Genomic DNA, 22,419 nt, shown 5'->3' with positions numbered 1-22,419 from the left:
ACGCAATCTCTTATCTCACAAGAATCGCGATAATAATAAAACAGTGCCCCAGTGAACGAACCCCGCAGTGCCGCAACGGTGCCCCAAGTGCAGTGAGAGTCCACCTGTACGTTGGCAAGCGAAGAGATTGAGTAACCTGTTACTGGTACCCAGGCTAGGAGAGAGAAGGCCGATGATTGCCCTAGACATTTTGTGTGTCGTTTTTAGACACACTTTTTGGCGGCATTTTAGTCTTTCTAGTGGTACCTTTTGTTCTTATTTAATATGAGATGTTAAGAGAGTAGAAGTCGAAAAAGTAAAGAGTGATAGATCTAATGCCCACATACCAAATAACGTAAAAGCACTGGTAAAACCTTTATCTGGTGAAGAATCTAAATACAGGATGAGGTAGCACCATGTCATACCTATGAGCTCTGGTCGGAAGACTATCTCAGGCGCCATGAACCTCTCCGTCCCCACAGACAACACCTGCCCGTCCGGAAGGTCATAGGTCATCTCTTCTGCTGATGTCACGTTTCTCTGTACCTCTGCGTCGTAGTCCAGGGCCACATAACTCAACTGATTCTTCACCTGATTAACGATTTCTGTTTTTACTGCAACAAAAACGGCAAAGAACGGATTATAATTTGGCTGTCCTTGGTCACATGTAGCTTATTTTTGTTCGCAAAATTTGTGTTTTCCAGAAAAAAACATCGACATTGACGAGTTCAAATCTTGAGATAAATCTTGAGTAAGAGTAGAATTTAAATCAGATTTCTGTGTTCAGCATGCAAACATTAAAGACTTACCCTGTCCGTGTCCGGCTTGTGCCAACAGTCTGGATAAATGTTCGGTGATGTCCTGTCCTGCCACTGGGATCCGCTGGATGGCGTGAGTGAGCGGGACCCCCTCGTACACGGGCACGACGTGCGTCAGGCCGGCGCCGCAGTCCACCACCACTCCCGTGGTCCTCCCGGAGGCGAACAGCGCTAACACCGCCTGGGACGCCAGGTACAGGCCGGGCACATCCAAGGCTTCAAACAGCAGCTGTATTAGGAACACAGGATGGTTGTTTTGCGCGAATCACCAAGCGGACCCAGTAGTATCAAAAGATTTCAAAAGCTGGCATATGAGTTGAGCCGGTCTAGGAGTGCGCCTCATAAGCCGGCTTAACTCCTTTGCCATCTTTTGATTGGTTTTATACACCATTCCACAACGTAAATGTGGTATTATAGACTATGTTGTTAGTATTGATATTGGATTTTCACAGTCGCAAATAAGGTTATGTTTTTTTGTGCCATGTGTGCATGGGTGTGTTGGGTTTCTTTGGGGATAGCGGCAGAATGATAGTAAGAATGAAGTTTGATATGTAAGATCGGTATCGGCAATACGGTGCATGTACTTGTAACGTTAAGTTCATGTAGGTAATGCTATCAGTTCTGGGACTCATGTTTTGGCGGCAAATTGTCCTGGTGGTTACAGGGTCAAGACGTGACAGACATGTATTGTCAGGTGTATAGTAAGACACAAGGACAGTTCCTCGTGTCGACTAGGACCGGTCGACGGTGATACATTATTCAATGATTTCTGCGTCTAGCACATTGTTACGTACATTGTTGTTGGTGAGAAAATATTTATAGTTTAGGACTTTATTCTTGTCTGTAGTTGAGTCTAAAGATGAAAAATGGAACCCTCCCCATATTCATAAATTTGGAACGGGGTCATCTAAGTTCAAACTCACGATGTTCTGTTGATGTCAGTACGATTCTAAATTCTCCAAGACAACGCCAAGACAACAAGGTGTTCCGGAATGATCTATGATTTTGGTAGGTAAGGGCGTTTTTCTCTTCATGTTTTTTGTAGAGTTTCTTTTTATGCGATACAAGGAAAGACCAAAAGATGCTGTTTTCCTTGGTTTTGATACACTTTCAATTGTTTCAAGTTACCCGCATGTCCTTGTCGATTGATACTCCTAGGTACAAAAATAAAACCACCCCTTCTTTCCCAGTCATGGAATGTCCGTTTCGAATTTATCAACGGTTAAATTTCAAACATCGCACTTGTGGCTTTGACACCGTGGAGGAAGGTTCTACCTTTACTCCCCGAGTTCGAATCGTATTCTGAAACCTTTGAGAACGACGTTCGCTTGCAAGGATTCACGACATGAGTTGTTTCTCGCCGATCTTCACTTCCCCTGAAGCTGCCAGTGTTCTCACCGCGGAGCAGTGCGCCTGGAAAGTCATGAAGCCTTTCCGGGTCTTCGGCCCCGCCTGGATGCGGAACGCCGGCCGCCCCGTCAGGCAGGAGCTCCCCGACCACGTCTGCTTCTGTGAAGACTGCGGGCGGCCTCACGACGACGTCGAGACCACCTGGACGGTGGCAGGAGGAGGGTACCTGGCGCAGCTGAGTCCTCAGGGCCCCGCCTGTGACACCTGTGGTCGCCGTACTGGCGTGACCAGTACCATACGGCTCGCACGGTGGGGACAGGGATGGCGAGTCGTCGAGTGGCACCGTTTCGACTTCCTCCTCATGGGCGCTGACATCTGGGGGACGCTGGACGAGCGACCTGTCTGCTTTCTGGTGGAGGACCACTGGGAGGACGACACCTACCGACCTGGCGACGAAGTCCACTTCCACCACTTGCTAGGCCTGTTCCAGACCCTTCGCCAGGGGGCGCCCTCTGAAATCGAAGCCGCTACTGACGACATCTTCGACTGGATCAGCAACGAGGAGACCACGGTCGGTGTTCTGATGGACGACGAGTTGTTGGACGTGGAAGAGGACCAGTCGATGCCTTGGGTCGTGGATGTGGGGGACCTTTTCATGCAGCATCCACAGTAAGGCAGACACTGACATTGTTTACACGACTGCGACTAGGTGACTAACATCACAGCTAACATCGTCATACCGAAGACACACTCTAGAAATGTTACAACACGAGACTTTTCACGGAAACACGGGACGCACGGACGATGTGGTTTTACGAAAATAGAACGTTTTAAAAGTTTTGAAACTTGGACGGAAGATGGATTGATGATCATCTGCGTGGTTGAGGTCGAGGGCAAACTTGGACGCCGGTTAGAACAGCATCTTACTATCTGGGCACATTTTTGGACTGCTGCATCCTACGAAATTTTCGTTTCGTCTGACAGGTAACCGACAAAGTTGACGGACACGATGTTTCCATAACCTAGCAACAACAACAAAAAATCGATTAACGTCCGGTCTACGATCAGATAATTTGACCGGGTTCCTCATGATGCTAACCATTTCTTTTTTCTTTCTTGAATTGTTTTTTTAACGTTATATAACACATAACGAAAGGTTTTTGTCGTGTTCCGTTGACTGTACCGAATTGACGTCTTACGACGATGTTGAATCGTAATGTAGTTCACACAGCAGTAAGGCACCTGCTAAGAGTCTCCACATTTGAACTTGTCAATTTTCATAGATGTGAAAAAACATATGCACGAACATTAACATGATTTGTGCGGTTTGGAAATATAAAGAGTACCCAAAAACATAACACCCATTCAAAGGAAATCGTTTTTCAATACGACGAGTAAGCTGTGAAGCGTCGAAAAATTCACATGACAAAAATTTCGTCAGAGAACGTTTCTCTTCAGGCCCGTTTGGTTCGTGAGAAAAAAAAGCCAAATTCCCCCCGGCAAAAGGAGACCACCTTGCCGTGGTGCCGGGGCCCAGGTGCCGGGACGGTTAGCGTGTATGTTTACAGGGTCGTATCACCGGCGGGGAGGGGATGTGCAGCCCAGGTGAAGCCAATAACGCGAGGCGAGCGTCACTGCTATGCAAGGCTGTGTACCGTTAACGAAAGTTCAGGTGCAGGTACAGCTGTCTCCTGGACCTTAACAACGGTTTGGCCAATCATTCGTGAGTCACACGTTTAGCCAATTTTTACCTTCGCCAAGAAGGTTATTTTTGGTGCCGTTTTGGTTAGTTGTGGTTGTTTGTGGATAGTTTAACACAAGAAGTCAGTGGATGGCTTTGTACGATATTTGGTACGTGGAAATTTATCAGCTAAAGAATAGACAAGTTCGATTATAGACCTCCTAGCGGCCTTTTATGGTACTGCCGCGGAAACATGAGAAACATTTATGGTACGTCAGTTGTAAAGGCTACCATTATTTGGAGAGGAAGGTATGTGGTCGTGGAACTCAGGTTTATCATCTTTGTATCATCTAGTATTTGTACGAATCTTAAATGAAACATCCTTTTGAATTTCTTATACCAGTTTGTATGATATTCAAGATTCGTTTGAAATCAATAAGATTTATTCTTTTTTACTTATTCGTATGCTTTAAAAGTACTTAGCACCTCCCCCTAGACATGGTTGCCTCCATCACGGAAGTCGTCGGACATGCGAGCAAACAGCTGTTTGGGCTAAAAATATATGCGATATCAATGGGATGTTTGTGGACGCCCTTAGATATCCAGGGCAAATTTGTCGACAACTTTGCAAGCCAATCCGTGTTAGTATAGTGGTGAGTATCCCCGCCTGTCACGCGGGAGACCGGGGTTCGATTCCCCGACACGGAGAGCTTTCTTTTTATATACTTTAAATCTTGAATATCTCGTCATTGAAAATCCAGCTATGAGAAAACATTACTCTCTAAGCAGAGGTGCGACTCCGTCCGGCTCTCTTTTGGCGTGCTTGAAAGCGTTTTTGTCGGTCTTTCTATTTTGTACCGTTTTTTATCATGTCAGCCGGACGAAGACGTCTCAACGCGTCAAAAACTGCCGGAGCAGAACCTCTGCTTGGAGAGTAAGAAAACATGGCGACAGCGCGAACCTACACTATTAAAGGCATCGAAGAAACCTCATCATGACACTATCTGAATTCATCCACAGCTTCTAAAGATAATTTTAGGAGACAAGAACATAACGAAAACAAAACAAACATCCACTCTCCTCGCTTACATTATTCAATATCTAATGCGGTACTCTTGTAACGAGAAGATTTCAGAAACTAATGTTCAATACCTTTGTCGTCGACGTTTACTTTTGTCCGTATAAAAGCATAGGAATTAATCAAACCACTTGGCTTGGATAATTCAAACTCTTATAGGTGTGCTGTGTACTCTTCGTGATATGCTGAAAATGCAATAGTAAATGACAAATGCCCTTAGACGTCGAGCCGATATATCGCAGGGGCAAATTCCGTCAATCCGTGTTAGTATAGTGGTGAGTATCCCCGCCTGTCACGCGGGAGACCGGGGTTCGATTCCCCGACACGGAGGACTATATTTTTTGCATTCCCAAAGGAGATCACTGACTTTATCAGGTGTTTGTGAATAAAATAACGAAAAGGAATGCATAAGGTCATAGCAGTGACCTTTCCCTATTATTTTCTCTCATATTTCACCGGGAATAAAATGATCAATGACTGTCCAATTTTTTTTTCATTTTACAAAAATCATGTTACCAACGCTATCAGAGTTGGAGCGGCTATTTGGCACGGCAGGTATATGTCAATCCGTGTTAGTATAGTGGTGAGTATCCCCGCCTGTCACGCGGGAGACCGGGGTTCGATTCCCCGACACGGAGAGCAAATTTTTTTTCTTTGGACTTTTTATTATTTCTGCGATGTTCATCAACACCGTGAATGTCAGGACACACGACTCAGTCATGAACAGTTTTTGGCCAAACTGAAAAATTTAAACCTTTTCCTTCTAACCCCAAAGTGTCCAAATTGAACCAAACTTTTCAAGACAAAAAGAGGCAGAATAAGGCTCATGTGCTATGCAACGCCACTGTAACATCATCACAACAAACTCACCTCTGCGATCCTCTCCCGGTCCGCTAGGGGGTTCTGCGCAGGCTCAATCAGCATCACGGGACGGTCAGGCTGCGCGCGCAGGGTGGTCGTCATCACGTGATGAATCACCTGCAAGGATGGAACGAATAAATGAAGGAAGGGAAAAAAGAAGGAAAAAGAAACATGCAACTGAAGGAATTGACTGATGAACAAGCGTCAATCTATAGCAGGAATTCTTATTCTATTTACCAATTTGTTCAGTGTCAAACTAAAATTCGTAAAAATGAATATAAAAAGCACTGAAGTGAATGTACAAGTAGTAGCAACATATAGCAATACACAAGATTTGCAAATTTGGAAAACGCACATTTGAATTTAAGCTGTTTAAGCTCTTGCAAAAAACTGGAAAATTGAAAAAAAATTACACCTGGTCTTTACCTTTTCCCAGTCGTCCCAGTCTTTGACGTAACGGTTGACGATTGGATGACGTAATGAAAGGATCCCCCGTCGCGACATCGCGTCATCGCCGATATAACAGTCCTGCTGGTCGGCGCCTATAAACACGTTCTGTAAGAAAAGTTACTCTTATTTTTGGACCCACAATTTAGGAGCAGAAAATAAACTGTTTGGCGATCGGATTTACAATTGACTGCTACGTCAAATCTATGCATCTTTTATCATCTCTTATGAACGCTGCACATGGTGTATTCCGTATCACCCGAGGTACCAACTTAACCCCGAGTCGGATCGCCCGACGGCCGAAGGAAACATTAGTATCGAACGTTATAGCGGACCAAATATGACAGAAATCTTTATTGACACGACAAAAGTACAGCGACATTCGTAAGGTATTACAACTACTTACAGTACAATTGAACAGACATATATGAATATGTATAGGTATGAATAAGTCAACATATTGGGTCTAGCATGTCATTTACAACATGGCTTTGAACTGTGGGTAGTGGGTACTATCTGCAGTTTCTCACCTGATGTCTAGGTGTCCCTACTACGGTCGGCAACACGGCCCTTGGCGTGTCCTCACCCGCAAACCCTGCCTTCACCGAGTCCGTCCCACAATCCAGCACGACGGCAGGCAGGTCCCAGCGCCCGCCCGTCTGCCCCCACCCCTGGGGCTGGATGGTGTCGGGCCCTGCAGAGGAATGCAGCAGCTTCGAGTCAGCAATTTGGTCTTAAATGGTCTTAAATACAATCCTGGTCAGAACCATCCAACTAGATCTCTTTTGCACATCAATTCATAGCTAGGATATTAAAAAAATGCTCTCCAAAAAACTGTCTCTACCTCTCCAGTGTCACTGACGAAAGACCGCGGATGTTGTCTGAAACGTCTGGCCGTTTCCAAAATCATATCCAGATTCTTGAGTAACTGCTCTTTGGCACATCAGAGGACTCCAATACTAGTATAAAATATTTGCCAGCAATATAGTTTCAGAGCCTGCAGAGAGCTACCGAAATTGGTCGTCCATCGCAACAGTCACTGACTGAGAAGTTCATGCACTAGCCAGGGCTCGGTAAGATGTACACAATCGATGTTAATTTGCCTGTTATGTACGTTGGACGACCTTCAACCAAACGAAATCCGCCATTTTCACTGTCTCGATTCTGATAGTCTGACGGGCGTCTTAAAATGCTCGAAACAAACGATTCTGTGATAAGGATTCGTTCCTAGGCAACGGGAACTATTTTGTAGATGAATACTCAGTCTTGGCTGATCTGCAGCCCTCACGAAGATGGAAAAGAGAACGATCAACAGATAAGAAACAGTTAATGCGGTGCTGGCAGATAGACACTCTGCCCAACCGTGTTTTCTGATGACCCTCTCAATCAAAGTCAGTGGAACCAGATGAGGCTGAATGATACAAGGTAGTGATGAGATAGCAGACTTCGTCAGAGCAATAACTTTAGAATCTGCACTCTAGAGGTAACCGTCTATGCTTGGTAAAAACGCGAGCGATACCGTGGTCGCGTTGCTCTACTGCTAACTACCTGAAAAAAAGCATCATGCTTTACCTCAATTTTAGCCTGGATACCAAACCCCAGCACGATCTCAAAAATATCCATCGATAGATATTTTTGAGATATTTTTGAGATCGATCTGGTGTCTGGTAACCAGGCTACCTCAATAAAGGATGACTGCATTTTATTACCTAATCATACTACTGTATGATCCATTGTGGGTCTCCAGCTTAGATGATGACACAAAGAAAATACATTGAAAGAAGCTTGATGGAACAAACTTCGAACAAACGTTTTGTGTTTCACGACGTGCTTATATTTATGTACGGAAAACCCCTGCCAAATACCTGCGCGTATGAAAGGGGAAAGACGATGAAGTAAAAGAGAGCTACAGACTGGTGAGTGCTGTTATACAACATGTAAGTTGGATGCGAATGTGCCGGGTTAGCATTGACCGACATATTGCATATTTTTACTCCTGATCTCGCGTCATGACGTCACTAGGTTACTCCGTGATCAAGATGTACTGAGCAGACATCGAGAATTTAGAGGTACGTGTCTCATGTGTTTTCAAAGAGTCACTGATTGACGAATGTTCTATTAACTTATTTGACGAACTCGTTTTGAAGTAAGTTCATCTTCTCGTGGGTTGAAAACAGTACTCGAACCTACCATGGCGCATGGCGCAAAGCGAACATTGCCTGCATTTTAACCATCCATAATGTATGTACATCCGTCCTCTAATGACATTTGTACCCTCAAAGGCTGCGTCCCACTGTCGTTTCACAGTAATTAACTTGTATTTGATTGGACGTAAGTGGTAGAATTATGGGCGCCTAATGGCGTCTAACCGGTTTAAACCTGTTCAAACTGTTCATGTTCTAAGTGTCGCATTGGCGTCAATTCCCCAAGTGTGAATGGAAGTGAACCGTAGTTATAATGTCACCGTTTTATTTTTAACATATAAGGTGTGCTTGTGTTGTGTGTGTGCCTGAGAGAGAGAGAGAGAGAGAGAGAGAGAGAGAGAGAGAGAGAGAGAGGCTGGGGTGATACGCTAGAAAGAGTGAAAGAATGGAAGAGTAGATGAAATAAAAAATATGAGTGGAAGTTTTCATATATTTTCATGTACATTTTTTATTGAAGAATACACGGGATGATACAAATAAAAGGACGAAGACGAAGTGACGTTGCGTTCACCATACCTAATGAACACCTTGACCCTAAAAGTCTTAACTATGGTGACACCAAGGACATTATATAAGACACTTACCCTTGGTATTCTCGAAGACGTCAGAATTTCCAACATCAGCTTCGTCAAACTGTAAGCGCCTCTGAACGTGATCGCCATGGATACCGCTGGTTATGTCGTCTGCATGTGTAGTTAAAGTTCTCTCTACCTCTGCAAAAATAGCGGAACCTTGTACGGATGGGTTGTCTTCTTTCTTTGGTTCGTAAGTTCTGTCTTCCTCCTTACTTTGGTCTAACGCCTCAGAATCACAACTTCCATCTGGGCTAGTCCTTCCACTGTCTTCTTCTGAATTCTGACTTAATGCTGGTAAATATCCAGCCTGTTCCTTCAAAGTCGCTTGATCCTCTGAAGTCTTTCCTTGAGGGTCGTCGCCATCGCTTCCTTGTCCCTGTTCCTCCTCTTGATTTCCTTGTCCCTGTTCCTGCTCGGGTTTTCCTTGTCCTTGTTCCTGCTCGTGTTTAAAGGGCTCCTGTACCGAGGCTCTCTCGGGGTCGTTCTCGGTCACCCTTGAGGGCTCGACGCCGCCTAACGTTGAGCTGGACTCCCCTGGACAGCTGAGCTTGCCGTTCTCCCGGATACGGACGGCTTTCGTCTGCTTTTCATCCGCGGGTCTCTTGACAGGTGTAGCTGGTGTCACCTGTACGCTACTTCCGCATCCCATGGAGGGGGAGGGGGGCGACCGATCGTCTTGCTTGATCTCCCACCCACCTTGCCGTCGAACCAGGCAAGCGCTGTCTGGCTATCAGAGAAGAGGGGCGAAGCTCTTGTCAGCTTCTATCATCTGCTACAAGCGGTCAATACGTACGTTGTTACCCGTCCGAGGCCTGGAAGTGAGCAGTCCCTAATGAGCCAGTCGGAGATGCCAGACGACATTAGGTCGGCTGCTTACGCGGTTGCTATAGAGACTGTTTACCAATCGTCACTCCTTGCCTCAGGCGAGACGACCAATCAGAGAGGGGACAAAGGCATCGCGGGGGCCGAGATCACAGGTACCTCGCTCTGCACCTGATTCCTTTAGTTGCTGGAGAAAGTAGAAGGAATTTGAAAAAAAAGAGGAAAAAAAAAAATCTGCCGGTAAAGTCTGGCAACTAATGCGAATGCCCAAGTTAAAATTACCTGCATGAAAATGGAGACGTTGTTTTCGGTCTGTTTGTTTGCGTACAACTTTGCTTCGCCCAGGTATAACAAGGCGGTGTTGTGGCAGGTTTTTTGAATGCTGCGAGGAAGTATTTCTACAAGACCCAGAATCACATACGAGACACTGGCATGCCGTTCAACTCGCAGACGGGAGCCGGGCCGGGCACTCTCAGTCTCTGCTTCCCGAAGTTCCTCTGACTCCCCCCTCAGACTGCTTACAACTCCACAACCCGCGGCTTTTATCAGATATCCCCGGATACAAACACCAGACAGGTTCAATGTATCTCTGCCACACGTATACCTGGAGCAGCCTTCCATATTCCTACAAGTCTCCAATTACGCACTTTTCTGTCTTATATCCAGTTTACCAGGTATAAGTTATCATTGTTTCGTATTTTCTGTATCAGTTCTGTATTTATGCCTCTGTGTGTATGTACATTCCCCATACTTTCTCGTCATTATTTTTATGTCTGAAAACGTAATAAGGCAAAGGGTTTTGTTATCAAAAACCTGTAATAAGCACTCAACAAAGACTTTCTTATATTGTAGTTTTGTATTTAACACAAAGACGTAAACTTGTAAAAGCATTCTCATGAAGATACATATATGTAGAAGTGTCTGACCAAGGATTCTCAAAAGAAGTTAACATTCAGAGATTCAAAGGCATACTAAACGCAGCTTCGTTCTTAGTTAGTCAATTTCCAACTTCCAAGTCTATCATCACGATTAAAGGTACGTAAAAGGTGGACAATAAAATGCGTTAAAGCATACGAAGACTAATTGTTGCAATGGCTTTCCGTCAGTGGCGTCTCCAAAATGAGGGCAATGTGCCAAAATTAGCCTGATTAAATCTCGCTTATGAGTTATAGGGCCCGCCCAACATCGGGCCTGTGTTAGCCCCGGACACTAATTTAAGTTACACAGATTATGTTCAAATTTCCTTCTTCTTTAGGTGGCATAGAATTCATCGTCATCTATTCTTTACAGTTTCATTCCAAGGTTCATTTGTACAGTAGAAATATTTTCTTATTGGCATATTCCTTAGCACTACTCACTGACCTATTCTTACGTCTTGCAGTGCGGACCTTCGCTACTGGTTAAGCACATCGAACACTTTTTTGAAAATAATGAATCATTGGTCATTAAGTCTGTTGCAACACAACATTTCTAAACTTCTAGGATTAGGTATGAGTCCCGGGAAAGAAGTAGAAGTCATTCCTCAGTGTGTCCACGTACTCACAACACTCCTTCCCACCGTGGTATTCTGGAGTCTGCGGACATGAAGCACTCTTTTGGGAGACAAATCTGTTGACCTGAAATTGTGAATTCAAAATGATTGATAAATAAAGTCTGGAACAAGAGAGAAAGAAACAGGATTGGACAATGTACAGAATGTTGGCAGACGGCGAAAGTGTTCACTGATTGAGTTTATAATTGTTGTTTGTTCAGAGGACCTTACCATCCTGAGCAATGAAGACAGTTCCCTGTCTTTCGCATGCTCCATGAAGACTTTGGTTATGGTCTGGATATACCAGCTACCGTATTCGGAGTTCCTGAAGGAAACATTGCCTAGGGAGTGCAGTAAATCAAGTAAGTATTCCCACGTTTCTACTCTTCGTATAGTCTTGTATCCATATGCCAGTACTCAGTGTTCGTTGACTTTTAAAAATCAAAATGTGGTGTGTAGATCGCATGGTATCAAATGTATAGTGTCAAATGTGAACTAAAGAAACAGAAATCAAAATAAGCTGATTAAAAGGAACAGTTACTAGTAATAGGAAGAAAGCAAATGAGGTCAAACAAATGTTGATATTTTGCGATATTTTTTTACACATGTTCATAAATATTTTTGTTACACCATAAGTTCTCACATTTTGACAGGTTTCTTTACCTTGCTGTGTGGCATAGCTGAGCAGCATGTCGGATCTAGTCGGTAAGGGTTGTTTAGCGTCTGTCTGGTCTGTTCCCCTTGACGACGGACCGAGAAGCTCTTGCATCTGCTTTCCCTCAGAATCCGGCGCATCAGTGCCCTTATCAACCTCGGCTATAATAATAGAATGTAATCTTACTTCTGCTTTCACACGTGAGTATGCATCACCGTCAATTTCCCGAACCATTATCGTTACATGCACAATGCAAAAATAGAATCTAGTAAATACAGAATTCAGAATGCTATAAAATTCAAGAAAAAGTGAATCATTATTTTACCATATTGGATTTTGCATGCCCTCCAGCAACTTGGTGGTAATAGAAATTATGAAGTGGAAATACACTCATTTCTTTTAAAACCACAGTTTCCTTGCTTCCTTAGTATCTTACACTGTAATTTAAACGGTTGATATTGTGTTTGGTAGCTTCATCCGATGAAACACATGTAAATTAGCCTGTATTTCAAATGATTTGTACTCCGATGGATATGATTTTTTATGAATGTCTGGAAGACTATACGTACTTTAGTCTTTTGGGTGCTGGGTCTTCTCATTTTCAATAGAGTAATGGTCATCATCTCACCTCCTCGACAGGCTTGGATGAAGAATAACTTTGGTTTTCCCTGTAGATTGGGGCAGTTATTGTTGTTGAACACCTCAAAGATGTCGTTGTACTTGACAGGCTTCCCGTCCGTACCGTAGATTTGGCCCAGTGCACCATGGGACATCAGGACGACGATACAGGCGTCAGCTGCCTTGTGTTCTTCTTTGGCGGCGAAGTTTTTCAGAATCGAAAACATATCCTAAAAAAATACATGTCAACGATTAAAAGTTGAAAAAGAAAACTAATTGCTGAGGTAGAAATAAGACTGAATGCTAAAAACAGTTGGTCACTCGGTTTCCTGATAACATGTCGTGTTCCATACTATGGGTAATGGAGCGAGTCAAATTATAGTTAACGTGTTACACATCTGGTTCTTTCAGTAATCCATCGCATCTTTATACGTACCTCTGCACATTTATTTTCCTCTGAGAATATTTTGAATCCGAGGCCACCGAGTAGATTTTTTGCATTCTCAAGGTCAATCTCTCCCCCGGCTCTGTCTTGAAATCCACTTTCCTGACCAAATCCGATGTTACTGAGGATGAGAGCAAGGCCTCGTGGTGAAGCTGTCATCTTGTATGGCTGGAGAGAGGTAAATATTGATAACTTTCGTACTTTATATCCCGTTTTTAATTGGGGTATGACAAAAAAATTAAGAAAACTAGACAAGAGAGGTTTTTCACTGTTTTCATTGTTTTGGTCAACATTTTAAACAACAAAGGGATAACTCTAGAAGGAAAGAAAAAAGGATAACCCTAACTGCTTTCTTAATCGAATTTTGTGTAACTTCTCACATTGAAAATCACAACTGAGATGAACGTTGGAAGGAAGACGACATAACGTTAAGTGTGGGAGATTAATGTTACTGTTACCTTGTGTTTCACCATTGTTTGCTGGAAGAAGTCAGCCGTGCAATGCTTCACCACGACTGAAATGTGACCTTTCGTGTCGTCCAGAGGTATGGTATCTACCTTTTCATGATCTTCCTCTGCAAATATACGTTTGATACAAGCATGTACAGTTGATGCCTTTACTTTATCAACGGAATTCATATGCTACCACTGTTCTAGAAAATGAACACAATTAAAAGTGAGTCTAGAAAAAAGTAATGGTATCATGATGATCATGATTTTTTTCTTTCATTGGGTAACTGGACCTCGTAGGTAGTCGGGTGATCTTTCGGGCAAATTGTTCTAGTCTTGTAAATGAAATCTAGTCTCTTAAGATCAACTGTCGTTCGCTGGTACCTACCTGGTGGAACACTCACTGTCAGGCGTCCCATTTTCGCCTCCACACTAGTCACACCTTCCAGCTTATCAGCGATGAAGCCTTGGTCCGTTCTGCGCAGAACGGAGCAGAAAGTCGTGAACGCTGTCGGGCCTCGTCTGGGCAGGAGGTCCAAAAGTGCGCCGATCCGCCGTTCTTTTGTAGGGTTACTCTGATTACGGTAATCATAAACGGAAAAAAAGTCGTGGTCACTACTGACCGAAGGGGGTCATTTCTATGCAAGTATTGGAAAGGGGTTGCAATTAGGGTAACTCTGAGAGTAAGAGAAAACACTGACAATGGTAAAACTAGGAAAAGCCCTGTGTCTGTGATATCATATGGAAAGTTAATTGAATAGTTAAAGTTACTACAGTAATGTACATGTATAAAGCTACGCTAAATCAATGCTACTTTTAGCAGTACTATTGAAGCACTTCCTCTGAAACAGAAATGTAAAACTGACATGAGCTACATCACTGCCTGTAATGTATCGTGTTCTACCCCGACAGTTGCACTTGTTCAAAAGTGGCAAAATATCACAAACATTACAGTGATGCGTTGGTCACTAACCAACACTAGGGACTTTTGTACATACTAAATGACGGTCAAAGAGTGTGTCATCTGGAACCTTAACTGACACTTTAGTTTTATAATCATATTGTTTTTGATATTATGTTAAGTTGCGGTATTAAATTTTGTTTTCACGATGTTATTTATCACAAGTGATTGACGCTTACCTGTATGGAGTCCACCATACCTTCGTTTACAATAGGCATTTCCGCTGCTAGTAACTCCGATAGCAGTCGGTCAAAAGAATCAATGTTGTCCAACAGGAACACCCTGTTCCTTCTAAGCGTCTCTCTGTCCCGTTTCTCCATGTTTCCTACCAACAGGGCGGTTTAGATAATCAAATAAGTCTTATGTGAGTATCAGGAAAGCAGTTTTGAAGTTACAAGGCAAAGTTGCACCTTGTTACTTCCGCGTTCTCGGGGTTACCGCAAAGGATGCTGGGATGTTCATGACGTCACACCAACCTGTTAGCGTGTGGCAGGTGTAGTTTACTTGACTACTGCCAGATGTCGCTGGATTCAGTTTGATCATTAGCTTGATTGGTACACTTCTTTTGACACTTCTTTTGGACCAAATTGAGCTCACAAATTGGTGTTGATGGTGTTTTGATTCTCTTAATATCTGATCCTGACTGTCCACCACAATTAACAGTTCAACCAAGAATCCAAAGCTGTTAGCTGTTCAACCAATGAGAGTGGCTGCATGTCAGTAAAATATTTGCATTTGGAATGTTTCCGCATAGGGAAAACATAATGTTTTTGCTGGCCTGTTCTTTTTGTTTCACCTGTAGCTAATCAGAGCTTAGATTGGATATTAGCTGTTATCATAGAATAGATTTGAGAATTTACTCACACTCAATACCATAGGGTGAGTATTGTGTGTGAGTAGCTTGATAAAAGGCTATTATTGGTAAACAATTCTGCATTTTCATGAAAATGTTGCCTTTCTACCTTTCATTTTGTATTTCTGAGTCTTGACACAGGTGGGGAGGGCTATGGTCTGTTACCTAACAAAGAAACATTACAATCTTCCTTATTATGTGATTTCTGGGGGCTTGGGTCTATAACGTTAAATATTTTAAGTAAATGTCTAACAACAAGAATCAATGAAAGAGAGACAGGTGTCCAAGTTCCAACCTTTTTTATTCTTCTGGGTCAACAGAATTCAAGGCACACCAATCAGCAACCCCATCCACAATGCATGAAAAGTTCATCACAAAAATATACATATACATTCTCAGTTCATCTCACAATGGTCTCTGCGTATAGAATTTTTCCCATCACAAAAATATACAGTCATATCATTCGGCCATGATTGTCCATTCTGTATAAAACATTCTTTAGGCACAACAGCACAAATACTTCTTCAGATCTCTAGTCTACATAACCATACTGACTGACCACTGCCCCAGGCTAAATAATTCACTATTCAAAACTTACAAAACACTACAAGTCACACTGCAGCAAAGGTTTTGGGTCATTCAAAAACTACAGGAATAACGATGAGCCATTTTCAATTATTTACTTCCTGGGACATCCCCCTTGTTAAGACACTATTCCATAGCTGGAGGGGTGTAGGGAAAATATAACTCATCCTATCATTATTAACTCCTAGATTTCCGGTAGCACCTTACACCACTTTTTGTCTGTTTCTACCTCCCATCTATACAACAGTGATTAACCTAGATTTCAATTCACTTCCTCCTCTCTTAGGAAGGAAGTTGGTAAACAACTCTGTAAGCATTTCAAATTAGGATGCATTTTTTAACAACAGAGCAGTTCAGAGTAGCCTGTTTTTAACAAGTCGACTATTTCTTAACGATAATTGGAAAACATCATCGAACATTTGAATGCTTTGGCATTCAGTCTCTAAGAGTTAGATGGTCAAAGTTACACCAGAAATTAGGTGAGGACTTAAACATTGACTTAAAAAATTATTCTAAAAAAACTTTGAAAAAAATCAGAATCAGAATTCTGAAATGAAAGTATTCACAATTATTATAACAATGTTCCCATGATAAATGCAAATAATGGATTTAAGGTATTTTAAGCCTTGAGCCATATGCAACAGTATTACAATTTCATACTGTTTACAAGCATTGATGAATACGGAGTATAATATACTTCAAGTACAATTGGCAAAGTTACAATCTTTAACTTTTCAGTAGGCATAAAAATCTTATTGGAAAATGATATGTACATTCTTCAACCACAAACAGCATTACCCTAGTCTATGCTACTTTATCTGTCCATACATGGTGGCAGAGAGGGAATTGATTGATGGGCACACCTAAGGGTTGCCATAGCAACCTCAACTAGATTAGCAGCAGGTCCAACAAGAATCCGCAGGGATCAACCACTTTTGGTATGGGGATTATTTCATAAACTTTTTATGAAAACACACTGATTTTTAGTTAAAATATTTCTCCAAACACCCCTTCTGGAAACATTGTGGATTCGTCCACCAGGCCCCATTAAGCTTGTTGCATAGTTTTGTACAAAAGAAGATATGTGGAACGTTCTGACATGGTTCACGCTTGTTTACATTTTAAACAATGGCACAATACACCCAGGTGGGTTGGTCACGTCACTGCTCAGGTTTTAAACCTAGTATCCAGGATATACAAACACAAAACAAACAACACTAAGCAAAGAACATGGCTGATATGTCATATAGTCAAACTATCACATCGTGATTCATAATCATTCATAAACATTTCATTTTTAGACATCAGAGCTTCTGTCTATGATTTAATAAGGATTAATACCAGATTATATAATAGTGATTTCTTCATACAACTACTCAACATTATGGGAATTGATGTTATGTAAAACAGAATTGACTCTAAATGTATGTCACATTTGAAGTACAACATTGTACCATTACTGACTCCTCTTATTGTATGTAATTCTGAAAGAGGAAGTGAGTTGTTGATTTCACTCAAAGTAAAGGAACAATATTTCTTTGTCAAGAGGAAGTTCAGTAGTACAGTATACATCAAATTTGACATGTCAAGCACTTTGCCAAAATGGAAAGACCAAACCTGTGAACCATTTAAAAAAATTCCATTCTATTTTTTTTTCAGTTAACACTATTCAAACAGAAACTTGCCCACATCCTGACATTGACAGAATTGTTTTCAACATCTTAAGTTTATGTTGGTGGCACTCAAAGTTCCTGTCCCTTTTACAGAATATAAAATGTTTGGGACAAAAAAAACACTCAGTGAAACCACTCAGACCAGGCACACCTAGAGGTCAGACACCTAGGTGTGGCCAGACTTAGAGGTGTCACTTTTTTCTTAAGGCAGTACTGCAGGTGTCACATTTTTCTTTAGGCATATTTCTGTTTAAAAAGTGGTTAGTCACATGATTTTAAAGAATGGCCCACGAGTTAGGGCTTCAAGCCCCAGTCCAGCTTTAACACAAGGCTTAATAAACCTGTAAACATGTGGGTAAACCTCATCCCAAATGGTTTTTTATAGCCTGTCCTTATCTAATTTTTGTTACACAAAAGCAACAGTAGACAACGTCTATGAGCAGACTATGTACAATGTAATATCTTTTTTGTTCCTTCACTATCATTATAATGTCTGCAACACATAAAATAACACCTTTCTAACATCACAGATTTCCGTGACTAGCCTTGGACTAGGTTTTATCAATATCAAAGGTGCCAAACAATTCGTGTTAAGTTCATGATCATGCTTCTTAGATTAAAAAATGATTTTATCATGTTTTAGAGAAAGCAATTCAAAATTCTAGGTACAGTCAAACCTGTATTAGGGGCCACCTCTACAGAGGGGCCACCTCTACAGAGGGGCCACCTGTCCATAGTGGCCACTTTTTGTCGGTCCCTTGGGTATTTTATCTACAAGTTGCCACCTCTATACAGAGGCCACCTGTCTATAGTGGCCACATTTGTCCAGTCCCTTGAGTGGCCGCTATAGACAGGTTTGACTGTAGTTAATGCAAGTGTAGCTTCCCACAGTATTTTTAGTATCCACTAAAAATGAATTGTTTGCCTCCACTGTGATTCTACATTACAACATATGCTTAAGGAAGACTCCGGGAGCAAAATACAATACTAGAAATCCCATTTATAAAACTCTGTAAGAAATATTTGGTCCAATCTGTATACAACTATTAGATAAATTTCATAGCTCTGAATACAATACATTTTCAATTCCATGCTATAAGCAAGTTTTAACCATGAACACCTCTAAGGATCACAATCACCACATTTCTTAAACACACAATTCATTTAAAACAAAACACAATGCAGCAAAAAGAATAACAATAGAATTGTACTATTGTAGAGATTTGATTGTCCGATTATTGTTTGTGGTCCAATGGGTTGGGCATTTAGCAAAATAACATTGTGCACGTTGCACTGGCTTTTAGCACATCTGGATATACATTCTTAGTCCGACATGTCCCCATCCAGTTCTTCTTGCGTGGCCTTGCCGCCGTCGTGCAGCTTGCGATGGGTTCGGAGGTCACCTAGACGCGTGAAGAGGGCGCCGCATGACTCGCAGATGTGCGGGCTGGTTTCGAACGACGTTCGCTGGTGGATCTTCTTGTGCTGCTTCAGGCCGCCCGGGTGGCGGAACTGCGCCCCACACACCGTGCAGGAGAAGGGCCGCTCCCCGCTGTGGATCCGCATGTGGTTCCGCAGGTGCCCGTGGCGCGTGAACTCGGCCGTGCACACCTGGCACTGGAAGGGCTTCTTTTCCCCCGTGTGGATTTTCAGATGCTCCTGCACGCTGCCCAGGCGAGTGAAGCGGGCGTTGCAGAGCCCGCACTGGTACGGTTTCAGTCCGTCGTGAGTCTTCTTGTGCCGGTGGAGGTTCCCCAGTTGGGTGAACCTGGCCCCGCATTTGTCGCAGGCGAATGGTTTCTCGCCGGTGTGCACGCGCATGTGGGTCTTCAGCGCCCCCGAGTACTTGAAGGTGGCGTGGCACTTCGAGCACTCGTGCACCTTGTGGTTGACGTGTTCCTCGCGAACGTGGGCACGGAACAGATCGTGGTTGGTGAAGGACTTGTTACAGGTGCTGCACCTGTAGGAGTCGCCTTCCTGGATGGACGTGACTCCCGCCTCCTCACCCTCGTGCCCGTCCTCCCCATCCTCCCCCTTGTGGGACATGTCTACAGGCTTAGGGAAAACGTCTTCTTCTTGAGGTCTCAGATCAAAGACTTCAGATCGATCTCTGCAGTTCCTCTTGGATTTGTTTACATCTGATGGCTCCGAGGAGTGCCTGGAGCGCACTGTATCAACATCAGTGGACAGTCTGTTTTCTTGGGGCTCATCAAATGACATAGATGAACACACACTGGCAGCAGAATCTTCATTGGCTTGCACGTAGGTCTTCTTCATGGCTTCTGTGGGAAGACCTGGGTCACTACAGATGCTACGTGGCCTGGACACAACAGACTCCTCCTCTCTTCCATCCATGGAAACTGCAGAGGAGGCGTGCATAGCTTCCTCCATACTAATGTGACGGGGCTTCTTGGGGCTTTCCTCGGTGCTCGACAGGTGTCTTCTCTTGTTCTTCTTCTGAAAGTCTTCCGGCATGAGGATGATTGTCTCTGTCACACCTGTCGTCTCGGCACCTTGCATCTTCGGCTGGTAAAGGTCAACTTCTGGCGGGGACAAAGGTCGGGGGTCGTCATTATGGGGGTCGACCATTGCAGGTGTGTACGCAGGTAGGGACGTCTCACTTTGGGAAACAGGTGCAGCTTCGGCACTGTTGTGGGGAAGACTCTGTTGTGGGGGGGAGTGGACACTCACACTGACAGGTTGCGCAGAGTGGTGCTTCTCCATATGCTTGTTCCTGTAGTCCACAAGGTTCAAGTAAAAGCGTGTCTGCTGATCGTCCGTTTGGAATGGCTGCTCTTGTTCCTTCCCGGGCTCTTGAGGGGGGATGTCGGCAGGGGGGCGGTTAGGGGGGATGCTGACCAGACCAAATGGCGAGGAGGGTGGCTTAGCTGGTGGTTGAGGCTCACGTAGTTGTTTTAGGAGAGCCATTTTGTCCATCTTTATCCTGCCTCTGTCTGGGGCATCTGCCTGCGGGATCCTGATCTGATGGGGTAGGGGAGCCTGCTGGTCTTTTGTGAGAGCTGGGGGAGGCACACGGACGTCTTCCATCCTCAGCTGGGCCTGTTGGTCCTGGGGAGGGGGTCTGACATACTGGTGGAACTTGTAGGCCTGTCTGGGTGCGCTCCTCGGGTGATGGGGTGCGGGTCCCCTCATGGCCGGCTGGCTGATCGGCGGTCGCACCACCATCTGAGGAAGAATGTGTCCCCTGGGCTGTCCGGGTGCTGGCTGGGGGATGGATGTGGGGATGTGGTGGGGCATGATCGGCATCCCTTGGAGGAGAGGGAACTGTGGCTGGGGAATACCGCCATGGCCTGTCAGTGGTGGGGGAGGGCCGAGGCTGGTGGGTGGGGAGTTGAACCCTGCTGGTAGGGGTTTGCTGGAGAACAGGGGCGGCCCTTTGGTGCTGCCCGCAGAAGTGTTGATGTAGTTGTTGTTGAGGCTGAACACGTCTTTGATGATGATGGGAGGAATGGTTATCGGCTGGTTAGACCCAGACGACACAGGCATCGGGGCAGGGGCAGACGAGGTCACGATCATGCTCCCCACGTTGCTCCCGCTACGGTACGTGAACGAGTTACTGTTCTTCACCTCCACCTGCTGGATCGGCAGCTGGTTTTTGTTGGGATGGGAGTGGGCGGGTGCGTCTGGCTGCTTGATTTTGGATTCGACAAGGTTGTTGACAACGTAAGAGAGCGAGCGCTTCTTTCTCTTGGCGGCTCCCTCCAGGGGTTGTGCCTGTGGCGGAGGCATGGCCGCGGTGGGGTCGGGTACGGCATAGCGTTGCCTGGAGTTCAGCAGCAAGGCACGGGTGGTGTTCATGTTGGTCTCCCCGGGGTTGTGCATGTTGGGGGGGAAGCGTGGTAGGATCTGTGGAGGGGGAGGAGGCAGGGGCGCTGTGGGAGGTTGTGGATGTGGCTCAGGTGTGGATGTAGGAGTGGCTTTCTTGGCTGTGAGATCTAAAGGTGTGTCCGAACTACCTGGGGTAGCGGCAGACTGTGGCGACGCTGTCATCGGTGACCGTGCCGGGGTGTTGCTGGAAGAATGTGACGACTGTGGTGATTGGGAGGGGGACTGCATGGGGGTTCCCGCCGCGCTGCCTCTGGCACCCACCCGCACGTCCGCAGAGGGTTCCCAGAGGACTTTGTCCTGCTGTGGTGCCTCATCAACCCCCTTCTCAGCCTTTGTGGCCTTGTCGAAGATCTGCATGCAGACCTGCGCGGCTTCCTGCATCCCCAGGAACGTGGCGGCATTGTGGACGTCGTAAATGTTCTGTGCGTTCAGGGTGAGGCTGGAAGAGTACATGAAATCCAGCAGGGACTTAAAGCCTGTGACGCTGACGCCATGCATCTCCACCATGCTGATGTCCTTTTCCCGCTTCGGGTCGGTGAACAGTCCGCGGAAGTAGGCACTGCATGCCGCAAGCACGGCCTTGTGGGCCTGTAGGTGGTAACCTGGGAATGAGGTAACAAGTCCATGCATTAACATCATAACTCAGGCACAAGCAACCATTACATGCATGTGGCTCAATAGACCAATCTCAACTGTCAATCAAATCATGCGTTTTGACCAATAGGGTAATATGATATGCAAGTCTGTCAATATTTTTCAGGACGTGATCGCATTACCATCCAGACACCAGCAAGCAATAATAATAACATGCTGATATAATTGCATTGGGCACAAATAACAATTGTTGACCTAAACACTTCAAACATGCTGTATTCAGTTGGCAGATATTTGATACATGTAGAGCATTACAAACAATCCAAATTGCTGACAATAATAACATTCGAAACACCAAGTAACTACTGTAAATGCAGAAATTTTTGCGGTG

General features: G+C 44.4%; 3 protein-coding genes and 3 non-coding genes across 6 annotated transcripts in view; 3 read left to right on the top strand and 3 right to left on the bottom strand.

The window, feature by feature from the left end:
• Positions 1-9,884, bottom strand: part of LOC118430482 (actin-42-like) — a 12,987-nt gene extending 3,103 nt beyond the window's left edge. The window contains exons 1-6 of the mRNA XM_035841385.1: positions 9,003-9,884; positions 6,745-6,908; positions 6,194-6,322; positions 5,777-5,884; positions 789-1,026; positions 405-593 (exon numbers count right to left, since the gene is read on the bottom strand). Coding sequence (XP_035697278.1) covers positions 405-593; positions 789-1,026; positions 5,777-5,884; positions 6,194-6,322; positions 6,745-6,908; positions 9,003-9,642 — 1,468 coding nt within the window. The 5' untranslated portion in view covers positions 9,643-9,884. The remainder of the gene's footprint in view (positions 1-404; positions 594-788; positions 1,027-5,776; positions 5,885-6,193; positions 6,323-6,744; positions 6,909-9,002) is intronic.
• On the top strand, positions 4,465-4,536 carry Trnad-guc. Its single transcript has one exon. It is a non-coding gene; the product is annotated as a tRNA-Asp (tRNA).
• Trnad-guc lies at positions 5,165-5,236 on the top strand. Its single transcript has one exon. It is a non-coding gene; the product is annotated as a tRNA-Asp (tRNA).
• On the top strand, positions 5,473-5,544 carry Trnad-guc. Its single transcript has one exon. It is a non-coding gene; the product is annotated as a tRNA-Asp (tRNA).
• A 759-nt stretch (positions 9,885-10,643) lies between the features above and the next one.
• LOC118430265 (caspase-2-like) overlaps positions 10,644-22,419 on the bottom strand; it is a 19,437-nt gene continuing 7,661 nt past the window's right edge. The window contains exons 2-9 of the mRNA XM_035840989.1: positions 14,654-14,799; positions 13,902-14,088; positions 13,523-13,638; positions 13,056-13,232; positions 12,630-12,849; positions 12,010-12,162; positions 11,578-11,687; positions 10,644-11,431 (exon numbers count right to left, since the gene is read on the bottom strand). Coding sequence (XP_035696882.1) covers positions 11,300-11,431; positions 11,578-11,687; positions 12,010-12,162; positions 12,630-12,849; positions 13,056-13,232; positions 13,523-13,638; positions 13,902-14,088; positions 14,654-14,794 — 1,236 coding nt within the window. The 5' untranslated portion in view covers positions 14,795-14,799 and the 3' untranslated portion in view covers positions 10,644-11,299. The remainder of the gene's footprint in view (positions 11,432-11,577; positions 11,688-12,009; positions 12,163-12,629; positions 12,850-13,055; positions 13,233-13,522; positions 13,639-13,901; positions 14,089-14,653; positions 14,800-22,419) is intronic.
• On the bottom strand, positions 18,484-22,387 carry LOC118430264 (B-cell lymphoma 6 protein-like). The gene has a single exon (XM_035840988.1). The coding sequence runs from the start codon at positions 22,071-22,073 to the stop codon at positions 18,909-18,911; it is 3,165 nt and encodes a 1,054-aa protein (XP_035696881.1). The 5' UTR covers positions 22,074-22,387; the 3' UTR covers positions 18,484-18,908.

The sequence above is a fragment of the Branchiostoma floridae genome, chromosome 14, assembly GCF_000003815.2.
Source record: "Branchiostoma floridae strain S238N-H82 chromosome 14, Bfl_VNyyK, whole genome shotgun sequence".
In the NCBI taxonomy this organism is placed as follows: Eukaryota; Metazoa; Chordata; class Leptocardii; order Amphioxiformes; family Branchiostomatidae; genus Branchiostoma; species Branchiostoma floridae.
Note: the sequence above shows the minus strand (reverse complement) of the source record. Positions and strands in the feature narration are given on the sequence as shown.

What these genes read in the sequence shown, in the direction of transcription:
- LOC118430264 (XM_035840988.1), bottom strand. Translation starts at nt 22,073, where the DNA reads ATGATGTTAATGCATGGACTTGTTACCTCATTCCCAGGTTACCACCTA.